This window comes from Phocoena sinus, chromosome 3 (assembly GCF_008692025.1).
Source record: "Phocoena sinus isolate mPhoSin1 chromosome 3, mPhoSin1.pri, whole genome shotgun sequence".
In the NCBI taxonomy this organism is placed as follows: domain Eukaryota; kingdom Metazoa; phylum Chordata; class Mammalia; order Artiodactyla; family Phocoenidae; genus Phocoena; species Phocoena sinus.
Window position 1 is genome coordinate 71,864,304 of NC_045765.1, and position 18,187 is coordinate 71,882,490.

General features: G+C 38.9%; 1 protein-coding gene across 5 annotated transcripts; it reads left to right on the forward strand.

The window, feature by feature from the left end:
- The first annotated feature begins 2,999 nt into the window (after positions 1-2,999).
- On the forward strand, positions 3,000-17,845 carry LOX (lysyl oxidase). 5 transcript variants are annotated; one of them, XR_004349124.1, is made up of 8 exons: positions 3,000-4,053; positions 4,406-4,514; positions 5,598-5,735; positions 6,974-7,130; positions 10,535-10,630; positions 10,989-11,104; positions 14,245-16,185; positions 16,279-17,845. XR_004349124.1 is itself a non-coding variant. In XM_032626114.1 (7 exons), the coding sequence occupies exons 1-7, from the start codon at positions 3,432-3,434 to the stop codon at positions 14,249-14,251; spliced, it is 1,245 nt and encodes a 414-aa protein (XP_032482005.1). In that variant the 5' UTR covers positions 3,000-3,431; the 3' UTR covers positions 14,252-17,845. The 5 variants fall into 5 exon arrangements, 3 of the variants coding, with proteins under 3 accessions (XP_032482005.1, XP_032482007.1, XP_032482006.1); XR_004349125.1 differs by adding an exon at positions 10,355-10,432 and having other exon boundaries at positions 3,049-4,053; positions 14,245-17,845; XM_032626114.1 differs by having other exon boundaries at positions 14,245-17,845.
- Positions 17,846-18,187: the final 342 nt, after the last annotated feature.

Sequence of the window (18,187 nt, forward strand, 5' to 3'; positions counted from 1 at the left end):
GAAGGCACAATGTGTGGCTAGACTGTCTCTCACAGGGTTTGCAAACACTTTCAATTGTCCCCAATGTGCTAGCCACATGTTTGTTTTCAGTTGGCTGCGTCATAAGGCAGAGAGAATTTAGAGAAAGGGGAAGAGAAAGAAAAGCAACTAACCATCTCATGAGGAAGTATAACAAAGGGTAATGTGTTTTCCTCCCTAAAGTACTGTTGTGTGTTTAAAAGAAAATAAATAGTGCACACATTACTATTCTAGTTATTTTATTCTGACAAGAAATTTTTAAGTCTGTTGGAGCAAATTTGAAAAAAATGGTGAACTTCATTCAGCCATAAATTTTGATGAGTTAATCAACTGACATTCATTGAGTGCCCAGGTGGGCAAATCACCATTACGGTATACTACACTTCACAGTATAACTGTATTCAAGAAATATTTGTAAAACAAATGTACACTGAATTTCTGAAGGGAAATATTTAAAAAGGGAAAATGGCAGTCTGCACACTCTCACACATATAAAATACATCCAAAGCTTTAAAGTCCAACTAAAGGAGTTATTCAATTAAATATTAATAATCATAATAAAACGTTATAGTGAATGAATTGAAAGTAACTGGAGTTACTTGGCTATTCACAAAAACCAGTGATTTTAAAACAGGGAAATACTTTAGAAAGGATTTGAGTTAATCCTTGAATCCTACATAAAACTAAGAGCCAGGGAAAGTAAGTCAGCTGTCCAAAGATACACAGCTTTTTTATGTAAACACCAGGATTGGAAGCAAGAGTATTTTATCCAAGATCCAGGAAAAATTTTCTACCCTCTCATTAAGGGACACTCGGGTTTGCCACTCTGACAGCCTGAACTCCATAGCAGAGGTCTTCCCTCAGCAACGTGTGGTCAAGCCCTAGCAGTTGTGGGCTTCTCTTTCCTGGCGAACGAGCTCTTCATGGGTGAATATAGAACATTTTTCTGATGAGAGATAATTACACTCTCTCCCTTCCTGATTCTCCTATAATTTGGCCCGTCCATCCAAATTATATACACCTGCTTCTTCTTTTTACTCCTTCTCTTAGTGCGTTTGGGGAATTGAGTAGTTTAAGTTCTGCCACAAGTCTATAACATGATAGCTAGAGATGTCTCTGAACTTCATACAGAGGGATAGCACTGCTGACCTGCCATCATCCATGGGATTTGCACTTGAATTTTTATCTTCAACATTTAAGTAAGAGATCTGGCAATCCATAGGCAAGCTTCCACCTGACACCCGTTTGTGATCAAGGATGGTGTGTGGACACAGCAGAGCAAATCTTACTTGACTCAGTAAAAACCAAACGCATCACCTTGGATTCAGAATCATGAGATCTGATTAAGTGAGAGAACCAGCCAACCCTCACCTTAGTGTCAGTCAGGGTTCTTGAGTGGTAAACAACAGAAATTGACTCTGACCACATTAAGCCACAAAGGAATGCAGTGGAAGAATGGAAGGAAAAGCTGAAGAACCAGGTCTTCGAAGGTACTGGCCTAAGACACCTTAAGGGGAATCTGTGTAGCAACAACTCACAGAAACTTTCTTTACTAGCGGGAAGAGCGGGCTCCAACATTTCTGACCTTTGTGTACTTCTGCTCAAGATCTGAACTCTAGGGAGATGGTCTGATTAGCCATGCTTGAGTCTAATGACCACCGTTTGAAGTGGGGGAAGTCTCACGAATGCTTAGTCAGTCCCACCATGCAACTGGGTAGGGGAAGTTTCCAAAAGGAAGATACGGTTGTTCTGACCAGAAAACAAGTGAAATGTGTGTTGGGCAGTCAAATCAGCAGAGGTCCACGACACAATCCAAATGTGGTGGTTAATCATCAAGAGACAGAGACCAACAGTGATAGGTGAATATTGAAGTGTATCTAGACAATGGCCCAATCAATGATGAGTCCAATTAAAAGGTTAATAAAACCTGGTTCTGACTGTAGTTTTAAATTAAGCCGTTAAATATTTTTCTTTGAAATGCTTCCAGCACTGCCCAAACCCTGAGCGGCATGTGAACAACTCGTCCATTAAGCATCCCTTTCCAGTCAGCATTACCTATCTCCTACCCACAGCCTCCTACACATTCTCTTCTGGCCAGTCCCATTCCCTTCTCTTTACCAAAATCTGAAACCCAAGGCTGTTTCTTCCTCAACCTCTTTGTTTAGCTTGGAAGATCAATCAAACACCAAAGGATTCTTTACTGACTTTTCAACATTTAACAAATGGTTATTTAAGTTTTTTTTTAATCCAAAGTCAAACCTCCTTATTAAACATATAAAGAGAAAAAATCAGATGAAATGCATATTTGAAACTGCCTTCTGAATGCTAAGGCAGACTTGCTCTAGCCCTCTTTACTGAAACTTCCTGAGAGACACTGTGGAAATGAAAGACGGTTCTTCACTTCCACTTAAAGTACAATTCAGGCCTGCATTTTGAAAGAGACAGGTTTATTCATCACTTCAGCGTTAGCTGGCTTTGTTCCCTGTAAAATTTTACTTTTGGTTATTAAAATATTCACTGGAAGAAATAAATTTGTAACCCATTTCTCATATTACCTACACACAGAAAAACAAAATTTGATATCTTGGGGTTTATTTGCTGAAGGCGCTTCCCATAAAAGCGAGGCGTGTGGAAATTTGTCTGGTTAACTCCTTATGGATAAGTTAGTCATAATCGTTCCTCCGCCCACTTTCCCCCTCCCCCCTCCCCCCATCCCCGACTCTCGCCCCCAGCACCCTCCCCACCTCCCGACTTCCCGCCTCTGCAGGGCTGGTGACCTAATAGCATTTTTCTTCGTGCATATTTTGGCGTCGCCCCATGGCCTGGCTGGCTTTGCCTGTCTGAGTCTTTTGAAATTCCTGCATGTTCGCCCCAGATTAAGAGTGTGTCTCAGGATGTGTGTTCCGTTTTGTTCTTTCCCCTTAACGCTCCCTGTGCAACGTGTCTGGGGGGAGGAGGACAAGACGGGGAGGGGAGGGAGGGGCAGAGGCGAGGAGCTGTCCGCCTTGCACGTTTCCAATCACATTACGTGAACAAATAGCGGAGGGGCGGCCGGGCCAGAACGGCTTGTGTAACTTTGCAAATGTGCCAGAAAGTTTAAAATCTCTCCTCCTTCCTTCACTCCAGACACTGCCCGTTCGCCGGGGCCGCCACGCCGCTCCCCGTCGCCTTCCAGAAGGACTGAGAAAGAGGAGAGAGGCGAGTGCCACGTCCCAGCAGCCGCCTTTACTGGAGAGGGTCTGCAGCCCATCCTTGGCACTGCTTGGTGGGGACTGAGATAGACGCGAGCCCAGTCCGCCTCCCTAGTTGAAGATTTCTCCCTCCCTCTCGTGATTTGAGCCCCGTCTTTCTTTTTTTGTTTTTTTCTCCGAGCTACGTCCTCCCGGAGCGGGGACAATCCAGCAAAGGGAGCGATGCGCTACGCCTGGACCGCACTCCTGCTCGGGCCGCTGCAGCTCTGCGCACTCGTGCGCTGCGCCCCGCCGGCCGCCGGCCACCAGCAGCCGCCTCGCGAGCAGCCGGCGGCTCCGGGCGCCTGGCGCCAGAAGATCCAATGGGAGAACAACGGGCAGGTGTTCAGCTTGCTGAGCCTGGGCTCGCAGTACCAGCCACAGCGCCGGCGAGACCCGGGCGCCACCGCCCCGGGCGCCGCCAACGCCACCGCCCCGCAGCTGCGCACGCCAATCTTGCTGCTCCGCAACAACCGCACGGTGGCGGCGCGGGCGCGGACGGCCGGCTCGTCTGGAGCCGCAGCTGGCCGCCCCAGGCCCGCCGCCCGCCACTGGTTCCAAGCTGGCTACTCAATGTCTGGGGCCCCGCGCACCGGTAACCAGACGGCGCCAGGAGAGCTCCCGGCGCTCAGTAACCTGCGGCCGCCCAACCGCGTGGACGTGGACAGCATGGTGGGCGACGACCCGTACAACCCCTACAAGTACACCGACGACAACCCCTATTACAACTACTACGACACATACGAAAGGCCCAGGCCTGGGAGCAGGTACCGGCCCGGATATGGCACCGGCTACTTCCAGTATGGTAAGCACCCCCAAGTCGCCGGAAACACCCGCGCACCCTTTCCCCAACTCTGTGGCTCCCCGACGTGGCTGCCTGGGCGCGGCAGGCCTCAGTCCATGCAGATCCCATCCCTCCCCCTGCTCCTGCAGAGGCAGCCCTGGAATCTGCTGCAAACCGCGCGCCTGGCCCCTCCTGCTTTCTTTCCACATTGCTTTGCAGCCCTCGGCGTCCCCATTCTTCTGCTAGCCGCAGCCCTACAACCGCAGTCCGGCTGGGTGAAGGGTGAGGAGTAAGGGACATGGAGGGACCCGGAGCCAGGGTGAGGGCCGCTGAGTTGTCTCACTGTTTTGCCTATCGCCTGGCTGACGTTTAGGTCTTCCGGACCTGGTGCCCGACCCCTACTATATCCAGGCGTCCACGTACGTGCAAAAGACGGCCATGTACAACCTGAGATGCGCTGCGGAGGAAAACTGCTTGGCCAGGTACCAGCTGTATCTCCTCGGCCCAGCTCCTCCGTCTTGGTTCCGGGGGTGCTGCCCAAGTGCCTGGTTCTGACCACTCTTGTTCCGTGCAGACAGGAGTTGGGAAGTGGAACGTGTTCTCCTGGGCATGCTGACCTGGATGGAGAGTTAAAATTTTGAAGATTTCTGTGGGTTCTGACTTTCAAACTGTGGCACAAGTCAGGGAGATGAAACAAACCCTATCCTGGAGAGTGTGTGTGGGGGTGTGTGTGTGGGTGTCTCCTATTCTTTTTCCAAGATCCTTAAACTCTGGAGCCAACTGTTTCCAATAAGGTTTTATTAAACTACTATAACGTGGAAAAAATACTGTAATGGAAGAGCTTGTTAATACCCCTTTAAAAGTTGGGGAGCCACTTTGCCAGTACGGTACCCCTTATTGGGTGTCATAGTTTTCTTCTTTTATTTGAAGCCACAATTAACTTCGTTATTTTGGTATTACTTCAGCCAGAAGAGCATGAGCAAGAGCTTTGTTTTTGCATTAGTCCTAAAATAAAATCTTAGCAATTTGGGGAATGGAATTCCCTGAGTTTGCTGCTGGGAAACCAGCAGAGGGAGCAAAAGATGATTTGATAAGATGCATAAAAAAATTTTTTAATGTAAAATAAGGTCATCAATAGTATTTAAATATATATATTCACACAAAATAAATAAGAAAAAATGTATTTTGTAAATTTCTTCCACTTCCTTTATAACTGTCCAGCTAAAAGAAGAAATCCAAGCTCATCATCTTCATTCTAGAGTCTTGCACCACACACCATTGCAGTGCCTATGATATTACTACAGTAATGCCGTTGTTTTAAAGATAGTTACTACATTATTTATCTAATCTGGGAATACTCTTTTATTAGAGTTACTTCCCCACTTTACATCTTAGTTAACTGTTTAAGGAAAAAATGTATGCAAAATGCCCTGGTCTCTTGGAACTGATAGCCTAGTTGGGGGAAGAGGGTAGTGACCATTATAAAATGGAAAGGTTTTGCTTGTAATTTTGTCTTTAGTTAATATTCTGTGAAAATAATAATGTTTCCTTTTTCAAAATCACAGCTCAGCATACAGGGCAGATGTCAGAGATTATGATCACAGGGTGCTGCTAAGATTTCCCCAAAGAGTGAAAAACCAAGGGACATCAGATTTCTTACCAAGCCGACCGAGATATTCCTGGGAATGGCACAGTTGTCACCAGTAAGTGGATGGGCCTCTTGGGTACTTTTGAGTTGCTTTTTCATTTTACAGGTGATCCTTGATATGACAAATTCTTACACAAAGAGAGAAAATTGCTGTTATTTACATTTAGAATTTCTCTGTGTGATTTGACATAATCAAGGAAATCTATCTTTAAAATAATACATCAACTACTATATCCTGTTATCTTTTAAACTGGAAACTCTAAGCCCAGCTTATTAAAACCGTTGATAGGATACAGCAATTAGCTTCACTAGAATTTTATCCCAATATACTACAGGTAAGAGTTCTAAAAAAGCCTATTACAGTCAAGATCATCTATAGTTAGTTAGCATTTCATAGCATTTAATAAAGATCACACATTATGAAAAGGATTCAGATACCGTTCTCAAAGAAAGATGTAGATGATTTACTCCATGAACTGAGAAGGGCCTACCTCAATCTTTTAAAAGGCCTGTATCAAACTCAAGCAAAAGGTAGTTGCTTGTTTTATCCTAAATTTAAATATCTTCACATAAGGTAATTCTATAGTTTGACTTGGTAACTTGCCTAGGTGTTTATTGCCAGGAAATCCTGTTTTGTGCCCTTAAACTTTCTATAGTTCAAGCCATTTCTTCTTGTTCTTTCCTTATGTGAGAAGATGAACAGCTCAGCACCTTCACTTTAATGAAAGGAGGAAAACAGATGTGAGCACCTAATTTGCTGATAAAATAGAATTATTTCTAAATAAAGTTTATACTAGTTAAATAATAATGGTGGATAAAACATGCCTTTATTTCTCCTTTGCATTTTAGTAAGGATTTTAAATGTGTGAGAACACAATTTTTTAAAATTTCACAGAAACCTCCCAAGAGACAAGTGCTCTTCTATTTTGGAATGAAGCATTGGTAGTGGCAGCCAAAGGAGATATACTAGAGGACATATGGCAAGTTTCACTTAAACAAAGATAATTTACTATCTATCTCTATTTAATATTCAAATATAAAACAGAGTGAAATAGAAAAGCAACATACTCAAAGTAGGTCTTTTTTTCCTAGTAGCAAAGTTAAAGCCTTATAATTTTGATAGATTTTTGTCCTGGAAAAAAAATCTAGCATGAATCTACCTTTAAGAAGATCAACTTGATCTCAATTTTGATGTGAAAACAAGTGCAGGAAGCAGTGGGGATATCATCTAGAATCCTCGTTGCTTTCTCTATATGTTACTGACCACTGTCTCTGTGTTGTGTGGGACATTAGACATTACCACAGCATGGATGAATTCAGCCACTATGACCTGCTTGATGCCAGCACCCAGAGGAGAGTGGCTGAAGGCCACAAAGCAAGTTTCTGTCTTGAGGACACATCCTGTGACTACGGCTACCATAGGCGGTTTGCATGTACTGCACACACACAGGTAGGGTGGCAACCTGGAATCAAGAACCCACAGGCTTCAGAGAGAAAACAGTCTTCTATTTTCTTTCCTGCAGGCTGTCTTTTTTTAAAAAAAAACTATTTTATTTAGGGGGTCATCTAGTCCATACGGTAAATTATTGGGAAAAGGAAAGGGATGGCTTGATGATCCAAATTACTTTTAAAGTATTTCATCATCACAGAAAGTCAATGTGCCTACCTGTTATGTTCTACAGTGAAAAGCAGTAGTTTATTATCTGAAAATATCCTAATGGTTTCCAGTTTCTGCACTCATTCTGTATTCTTTAACTTGATTGGTAAGCAATTGTAGAAAAGATATCTCTGTTTTGTCACCTGCAAAACTATTCCTCCCTCTACCTATTAAACTAAAAATAGAATGGTGATTGGGATTAGCAAAAGGCCAGAAAATAAGTTTCTTAAAAAGTACTTTTAAAAATGTCTCTTTTAATCATATGAAGAAGAGCAGAGGACACAGTTTCTTTCTCCATGCATATATATTTAAACCTACGGTATAATTGATGTCAGATGTCCTTTGGATGGATTTTTAAAAAGAGTGCTGTCCTAAGCAGTTTGTATGTCTTATAATGGGAAAATGTGTGTCATTTAAAAGCTGTGCCAGTATTTCCATAAGAAACCCTAATTTGTAAAAGGACATTATAATTTTACTCCAGCGGAAATCTTGGCAGGGAGTAGTGAATGTACATAACTCAGGGCACAAAAGGATCAGCAGCTGGCATCTTGGGAAGCAAATTCCAGGGCTGTGGCAGGAAGCTTTCTGGTGACCTAAATGTTATCCTTGCTTCTTTTTCTCAGCTTAGAACATCATAGTAATTGGAGGGGTAAGGGTTCAATTCCTCTCGCCCTGGGGCAGCACTTACTCTTTAAGCAAAAGAGATGTAACCTACCCACACATTACACATATGTGTATGCAGAGGTCCCCTTTTCACTCAGTGATCTCTAAGTCCCACAGCACCCACCTGTGCAGTGGACCTGGAGTTTATTTTCTTCCTTTAGAAAAAGAGGCACTCTGGACAGCTCACTGCTGAAATATTTGAATCTAAGACTATAGGTATTTATAGCATGTGAGTCCCCCAGTTCCGTGGGGGGTGACCCTACTTCTTTTTATGTGGTAGCTTCCTTTTTTTTTTTTTTTTTAACATCTTTATTGGAGTATAATTGCTTTACAATGGTGTGTTGGTTTCTGTTTATAATGAAGTGAAATCAGCTAGATAGCTTTCTTGTTAATTATCCTCCTTTTGTGTCCTATTTAACCATTATTTACTAGGTCTTACACTACAAATGACAAATGTATTTGTGTTTTTCACTAGACTGGTGTTTCTTGAACATGGGCTTCATTTAAAGAGAAAAAAAAAATTCTCACAAAGTCCCAGTATTGACTTAGATTAGTTGTATTATAAAGTTTTTAAATGTATCCAAAAGTAATACTAGATGTGAATTCTTTATATTTATACTTTGATATAAGTTCTTAGATAACAAATTTACATATTAAATATATACGAAACTAGAAAGTTACATTAACCTCATTAATTTATGTAACAAACAGTTATGTTTTGCTAAAACCAAATAGTTAATCTATACAGGCTTGGCTAAGGTTCTACATTTTTTTAAAAAGTTTTTAAAGTTTGAATACAGGAAATGCCTGTTTGCTTACTGCCCTGAAAAACTTTTTTGTTTGCCAGTTCAAATAATCAAAGCTTATACTTAAATTCTGCCACTTGAGTAAGGTAGAGTGGCAATTTCAGCATTCTTTAAAATTCTTTTGTTCACTTAAAGGTAAGATAAGCATTGTAGCATTATTTAAACCAGTCTTAAATGGGTATCTAATCCAGTGAATCCCTTACAGTGCCATGAAGGTGGTGGTAGTAGTCGTAGTAGTAGTAGTGGTAGTAGTAGTAGTAGCAACAATAATAGCTAACACTTACTGAATATATATTATGTGCCAGAATCAGAATTATGTGCTGGAAATCAGAAACAGAAAATTCTTCATAATATATTTACTACTCAACATAAGGTTAACGAATGATCACAAGTTGGTATGGACCAAAGTGGGAAAATGGTTATCACTGCTGTGGCACAGGTACTTTTTGAGTTTGGCATATCTGTACTACTGTGTGCTTGCTGTATGAGAGCATAGTTCTCCCCCATTCTTCCCAAATCAAACCACAGGCAAACCAGCACTAGTAGAACACGCTTTAGATGATTCTGCCATCTCTCTGGTGACCAAGGTGATCTTAAGCACCGAACAATTTTGGTTGCTGAAATTAAATCGTGGTATTGAGTTTAAATGATTCTAGCCTATACTTTTTAATTCATTTTGATTAGTATTAGACTGCAAATACAACAGTTGAAATGTCTGATGAAGAACCAGTGGAATCAAGAATATACCTATGGACTCCCAATTTGAGCAAATTTCACCAGGCTATAACTTTCTGGAGAGCAAGGACCATATCTTAGTGGTGTTTTTCTCTTCTCAGCCTGTAGAAGGCACTCATTTACTTACTGAAGTGACTATCTTTGCAAGTAGAGTTGATGTGGCAATCATCCCTTTAATACAACAAAATATTCAGTGATGATGTGAAAAAGAACATAGTGTGGTGGTTACAATCAGGGACCCTGGACCCCAAATGCCTAAACTCAAAACCAGCTCAGCCATTAACTAGCTGTATATTCTTGTGTGAGCTGTTTGACCTTATAGTGCCTCAGTTTATTTGTAAAATGGGTTAATACTACCTCCTGCCTCGTGTAGTTGTGAGAATTAAATTTATATATTTAACATGTTTAATTGATCCTGGCATATAATACATAGTTCATAAGTGTTAACTATTCAAAAATGCAATATGACTCTGTCCTTGGGGAGCTTACAATCTCTAGTTAGATATATTCTTATATAGTATGATTTTAATATAGAGAAGGATAAATACCATAAAATCTATACACAGAGTATCTTGGATATTCAGAGTATAGGAAGGTAATTTCTAAGAAGAGAAATTGGAGAGAGTTCCACTGATAACAAGACATTTGAGTCAAGTTGATTATTACATGGCCTTTATTCCTGAACTGGTAATATTCAAGAATTTTGGTAGAGGCCTATTTTGTCACTTAAGATTGTATTTATCACTAGTGATTTATGACAATTTTAAGAAGCGAGATGTACTACTACTTATATTAGTCCTGTATTTTTTTTAGCTGGAGGTGCTATAAGGCTGAGTAATATATACTTCTCAAAGGAGATGCAATATAAGTATAGTTTTATGTCAAACTCTTGTAAGTACTAACTTAAAATTTAATTTGCAAATAATAAGCATATTCTTTAGCACATTCTAGCCATATACCATCTTTTTAATTTTTGAATTTTATTTGTTTCAGGGGCTGAGTCCTGGCTGCTATGATACCTATAATGCAGACATAGACTGCCAGTGGATTGACATTACAGATGTAAAACCTGGAAACTATATTCTAAAGGTAGAGAACTTTGAATATGTACCCATAATTTATTTCAGTTGCAACTCATGGGCCTCTTCTCTGGATTCCAAAGTTAAATAATCACGGTCCTTCAAGCAATTATACATCTTCCAGAAGTACCTCTAAACCAACCTAGATATATTTTTAAAATTCTTATTTGAAAGAACTTTAGGGAAAAATATACAGCCTCCTTCGATAACTTCTCCAGAGTTGAACCACGTGCCTAACTTACACCCCCTCCTTGCTTGATTTAGTTGGAGCACATTGCCTCTGTTCTAGCCCTGTGAAAATAGGAAGAAATTAACCAGTAAACACTGTTAATAAAATCTGAAACACAGATGATGTTTATGTTGCCTAGGTCAGTGTGAACCCCAGCTACCTGGTGCCTGAGTCAGACTATACCAACAATGTCGTCCGCTGTGAAATTCGCTACACAGGACATCATGCATATGCCTCGGGCTGCACAATTTCACCGTGAGTCCTATTTGCCTAGCTAAGTAATTCTCCTGACAATGAGTTTTAGTTCATTGATAGGCATTATACACGTTTGTTTTCACTACTACTGCAGCTTCCTTGTAAAATAGACCAAAGGTAGAAAACGGTAGCTTCCGTACTATAACATAATTAGAGCTGATCTTTTTTTGATAATGCTAGAGAATGGAGAAGGGGATGTACTCAGGTTTTTATCACCCTGAAACTTAGCTTTTAAGACAAGACACAGAGCACATTGTTTACCCTCAAAGTCTATGGCAGCTGAGTCTGTAAAATATGCAATATGCAGTGTGGATAACCCTGTGGGAGCCCAGAGAGTTGGGTTTCCTGCCTCTTCCCCATAGTCCATGAAGGAGCCCTGAAGAAATTCCTAGAGTTCTTCAAAGTATACTTTGAAAGTGACTGTCTTAAAGCATGCAGCTGAAGAGGTCAGACCACCTGTTCTGTAGAAATCAAGATTTCACATATTTGAGTTCTACAAACACAAGTAATAGGGAAATACCCTGCAAAAGGAGGCTTGTATGGAGGTGCCTTCATAATTTTCCTAGTCCTGAAACCCTTCCTTGAACGAAATCTTAGAAGGAATCCCAGCATGTAAATATTGCAGGTGTGGTGCTTTGATGAGAGTAATTAAAAGGTAGTTTTGCGTTCTTGTCTCTCTGTCCCACCTTGACCCCTTAAGCACTGCCTGCTCTAGTGATGCTGGGTTATAGATTCTAACTACATATGCCACCTGTGAGTGGTACCTTCCCAACACAAGAACACCATTAGAGTGATACTGAACACATGTCAGCTTTGCTGTGATGTGAGAGGCACCAGTGAGTGCCTATGGATCATGCAGAAAGGTGTCTAACAGAGCTACACTAGAAACTTAAAATTTATAGAAATTTCTCCCTGCTACACAAACCAAGTGGTTGCTGCAGATGAACCTGTAGTGTGTGGGCTTTCCAAAGTACAGATAAACCTATCTGGTTGTGCATATTCTGCCCACTACTGGGGATCCTAGCCAGGAGGAAGGTGGAGCTTAAAGTGCATTGGGCTACATTCATCTTGGAGGGGAGCCTTTTCCTTATTTCCATAGAGGAGCAAAGCCTGTGCTTTTTAAGTGTCCTCATAGCATTAGAGACAGATGTAGTCTATGACAGCAAAGGTGTAGCACTGAAAGAAGATTATCAAGTATATTCTTCTGAACATGCCCAAAATACAGAAAACCTGGCTGTTTATGGCCCATATTGTGTGGAGCTGATCACCGTATAACTGAAAATCCCCAGAAGAGGAGGAACTTAAAGTAAAATAATTTAAAATAAGTGGATTAATTTCCCTTAATTTTTATAATTCCTTAATTTATTCACTCATTATGTATTCATTGGCACTTTCATTTTTGATACAATATGAAAATTCCATGGTGGGGGGTAAAATAAAATGCAGTCAAAACAGGATGACCTCTGCTACAATAAGCTAAGTGACTCTCAGGTACAACTGCTGCCCTCCCATGAGGAAGAGGTCTGGTGAGGTGATTCTGTTGTTGTATAGAAAGTGTCTTGCTTGTCATCAGTAGAATCCATTGAATTGGGTATTGCTAGATATTTAGAACAAATAAAAATTATTTTGTTCCAGCATAGTTTCTTTCTCTTTTTTTAGCCACTTGTCACTGACTATAAATTGCAAGAGTGGTTGATGTAAAATTTTAATGAGCAATATTGATCAGATGAAAAAATGAAAGGACCCATAGGTAGTGATTTGTAATAAAATAACGAGCTCATACTTCTCTACGAGTGGAAAATAATGGGAGAAGTACAGAAACCTTGACTTGCAAAAGAAACCCTCACCTTTAGAATGATGCTCACCTCTTATATTTTGACTTTCACTTTCGCCTCCCTTGGTAGGGATCAGAGTTCAGAGGAAGGCGAAATTTTCTCTGGCTGAGATTCAGGAGTGGCTTTAGGACAGCATTTGAATTGGGCCTTGAGGGCTGAGGAGGACTGCACTGGAGAGAGTTAAGGAAGGGCATGCTGGGAGGAGTCAACATCACCTGCAACTGCATGGCAAGAAGAAATTGCAGGGCATGTTTGGAAAAGCAAGTCTTCTAGTCTGGCTAAGGCATAAGTTTCATGGGCAAAAAGAATGGAAAATTTGGGACCAGATCAAAGCGAGCACTGAAGAGCAATCTAAAATGTTTGAACTTCATCCTGGTGGCCACGGGGAGTCTTTGAAGTTTCTTGAGCAAGGTGTGTATCTTGCCTAAAGCCATGTGATCAGTCCATGGCTCTGTAAGCAAGTGTGTGTGATTCCCTTGGTAACGTTATTGTACATTTTTTTAACTCTTAAAGACACATCATCTCTTAGTTCACCGATTGTTTTTCATGCTAATCAAATATTTGAGAGCATTCTATTGGTGTGTAAAAACCACCCAGTAAGAAAGTGTGTGCCTTTGATGTGTCCTATCTCCCTCATCTTCCTCACTGTAAACCCAACGTATGAACCAGGTAACTCTGTGGCCCAGTTCAATTCTAAGATACCATGATTAAGTTCTTTTTTCATAGAAATGACTATTTGGAAACTGATGGTTTATGATTTGGACTAAGTGATTCTTATTTCATTTATGTGGGGATCTATGATCACAATATAAATACAATATTAGGTTTATTGGCTTTGACCCAGTTTCCTCCTGTTAATGTAACATTCTACATCCAGAACCATGCTGGGAAAGGACTAATGCAGGACAGTGCAGAGGTCATGAACCTGCTTCATAGTGGACATGCCACACTTGCTGCAAGGAGTGAACTCACCGGGCCAGGGCAGCTGTTCCTATACATCCTGCTTTAGCCTTGATTGTTTCAGAGGATGTTTCTTTTAACTCTAAACATCAAGTTTGTAGGTATCAGGCATACACTTTCTGCTACTGACATACTCACTTTCTTCAAATCAGTATTAAAATAATGTATTAATGGATAATTTCAGAAGATGACTATCGCTTTGGTTGAGGGAAATTGCTATCTATCTATCCATCTATCTGTATACACAGACACATATTTTAAAAAGGTGACTTTAAACTTGTCTACTATACTCACTCAGAGTATTATCAGGTTAATAACTTGTCTTATTTTGTTTTCTTAATCTAGGTATTAGAAAGCAAGCCAAAACTTCCAATGGATAAATCAGTACCTGGTGTTCTGAAGTGGGAAAAAATAGATTAACTTCAGTAGGATTCATGTATTTTGAAAGAGAGAACAGAAAACAACAAAGGAATTTTTGTTTGGACTGTTTTGTAACAAAGCACATAACTGGATTTTGAACATTTAAATCGGCATTATTTTGGAAATTTTTAATATTATCATTCACATTACTTTGTGAATTAACGCAGTGTTTCAAGTCTGTAATTGCACACTTGGCTCTTTCAAAGAAATCCAAATTTCTTATGCTCCTTCTGAAATTATAGTGCAAAACGAAAAAAAATATTTCAATGAATGAGTCAAAATTATTTTAAACTGAGAATTTTCTAAAGTTCTGAAACTTTAGTGAACCATAATAATAACTGGCTTATATATGTCCTAGAATAGATTACTTTAGAAATGAGGCTCCTACTGTTTAAATAGATATGGACACATTTGGTACTGAGGAAGGAACAAACATGTTACCATTGGTGTCAAGAAATATTACTATATAGCAGAGAAATGGCAATATATGTATTCAGATAGTTACACCCTATATAAAATTTATGTTTACATTTTAAAATTAGTAGATAAACTCCTTTCTTTCTGTCAAGTGTAAAATTTCATTCTGACTTAAGTCAGCTTTTGTTTTGGAATGAATTAAGTAACTGAGCTGCCCAACTCGTGTCTGACCTTTGTTGATGCTCCCCTCTATTCTTTAGTTTTCCTACGGGCAGAGACCTTTTAATTGGCATTCTTAAAATTACTGTTCTGGGGACTGCTATACATAGGACAGCTGTGTCAATGGGAAGTCATTCTGATGATAGATGTAATACATCCAGAGATAGTATACATTTAAGTATATTAAACTATTAGCCAAAAGAATTTCCTTGCTTACATGAAAATCATTCAAACAAGTCCCCCAAACCACAACTGTCTCTAAAATACTTAGAAATATTAATGAAAAACACCTTAGGATTTTCAACTTTTCTACATTTTTTAAATGATCAGCTTTAAAAAGAATAAGACTGAAAATTTTTAAATTATCCAGAATAAATGACAATGTATATGGATACAAGAACATTATCCTAGGTCAACCAGGAATCAGTCATACATGTTTTTTTGTGTGTGTCTGAAATATAATACAAATTAGCAAAGCACATAGCATTATATACTTGAGATGTTGGTCAATAAGGAAAGAAAAAACAACTTTCTGCAAAACCAAGGACTGTGTTGCATGAGACAGCTGTGATTTTATTTTAAACTGTGAAACCATGTGCCACAACAGAATTTGGAGAATTTCTATTTTTCTGAGATTCAAAAGGTACAGAAAGCAATCAAATTACACTTTTAAGTTAGTGGTGCTTAAGCAGAAATTTTCCTCCCTTAACCAGTATTAAAATCTCAAGCAAGGTATTTCCAGTGCCAGGATACATTAGGTAGAATTTAAAAGTGAGTTGGCATCCCTATATTATATGTCATAGAGCTGTAATGTCAACACCAGCTATAAGTAACCGTTCTGCACTCAACGAGTACCTAGCAAGGCAAGAGGGGCTAGAGATGGACAGTAATCAAGGGAAGATAGAGTGGGCCACATGATCCTCATCTGCCAGGGCACACACTTACCAAGAGACAATACAGACAGCTTGATAGAGACCCAGAACTTCCACTGAGCTAGTATCTGAGCTATGGAATAGCTTCTTTGATGTACCTCTTTGCCTTAAATTGCTTTTAGTTTTAAGATTGTAGAATGATCCTTTTAAATTGTAATCTTTTCTAATAGAGATATTTTAATATACTTGCTTTTTTAAAAACAAAAACTACTGTCAGTATTAATACTGAGCCAGACTGGCATCTACAGATTTAAGACTTATCATTTCATTAAGATTCTTACCCCTATACTAAAAACTAGCTAATATCATGGCCTTTGGATACATATGAGAAGATGTATTTACTATCATTACATGGCCTTCCATCTATCTGTACATCCATCATCATTTAAAGGCCTAATATACACTAGGCACTCACATGCTAGGCATTGGGATATGAAAATGATTGTCCCTAACCTCAATAAGTATTTGAAATGTCATTATAACCCATGAGGTTCAGCTTACTTTATTTTTAACATCATAAGTACATGTCTAAAAGAATTTCTGTTTTAAGCACTATTGTTTTTCATGACCATAGTTTATTAAAGAAAATGTTAAAAATGAATAGATATATGCATGTACGTGTTACTAATAGTTAAAACTATGTTTCCAACCCCTGAAGTGTCTGCCTTTTAAATGTAACACATACTATTTCGTTGATTTTAGAAAAAAACAGTTTCGATTAAGAGGCTAAAGATTCTCACTTATTCCTTATATAAATATTCCTCCCCACCCCTAAACACTCCCACATAACTCACAAGTATTGATTTAACACTCAATATTTTTGAACCTCAAGTAATCTCTTCTCTGAATAACCACCAAGACTCACAGATAATGATTAGCTGGTAAAATTTATCCATTAATAAAATAAAAAATATAATCCAGTCTTACCAAACTCTAAATAAAGAATCTTTTAAATAGGAAGTAGAAATGATACAAAGAATGTTGAGTACTGAAAAGAGACTGGTTTTTAAACTAATAAGAACTGTGAAAAAGTTGGCTAAATGGGAAGATAACTTAGTGAGTCTTCCACATGCCATATTAGTGGCCTCATAATTATTCAGACCACAGTCTGTATTAAAGATGTCTTGACCTTTGAGGCTAGGATTCAGTCTCGCAACAGTACCATAACATACAAACACATAACTTGCCTATTTCCAGGAAATCTTTATATTTTTACATAATGACTTTATTCACAATTGCTATCATCTAATTATTCACTAGGCATTATTTTTAATAATGAACAATTTTTTTCTCCTTGACCTCATAGGAGATAATCACACTCATAAACGTTCCCAATACTTAGATTGTAGAGGAAATGCAGTTCACTAAAATTATCATGGTACTAAGAATTTATCTTTACCAAATTTGTTAAAATATTGAATTTATGGTCAGAAGATATTTTGTTTTAAAAATAGCTTGTTTTGATAGTCAACAGTATAACTGATAAGTAAAAATTACCCTTTTCTATATTTTTTATGTTTAGAATTCATATTCACAATCAATATATTCAATCAATAGCCATATTTCATTCCCAGCTACCAAAAGTCCTGGGCCACTTTTGAACACTTAAAGCATTTCATTTAACCTTCTAGCCAAAATGGTGCTGAATTATTTCAACTTGAATGTAAAATGTGTTGTCTTAGCTCACAGGATATAAACATTTAATATATAACTGCTTGCTATGAACTGAGTAACATGTGATTTGGTATTGTAATGTTTTTAATGAAGTTTTAGTTTCTCCCAAATTTTTCAGGAATTCTAGTTGTAAAACATTTTTAACTTTTTTGAAGAGCTCTTATTTTAAATGCCCAGACACTGGCTTTATATTCTTCTTTACACTCTCACATTCTTTTATTATATGCCTACACTATGATTGCAAGATTATGTAAAAATGCCTTGAATAAATGATTTCAAGTGTCTAGAGTGGTCATTTATTGTTACATATAAATAAATGATATGAATTTCACTTTAGATTAAGATCTTAAAGCCATGTGTATGGTTGGTGGTTTTGCTTAATTGCCTTTTGTATTAACAAATTATTTAACAAGCTCACATGACTTGAAACTTGTCTGTGATGGATAAAAATCTAGCTGACGTTTTAAAAAGAAACTATCATACATGAACAGATTCTAATGTTTGTCATCATTACCGACCACTTCCAAGGATGCAGGGCAAGCATTGTAAGAATAACCACTCTCTGTTTTGATTAGCATTTCTTAGAAATATACAAGAGCATATATACACCCAGGGGACACATCTAG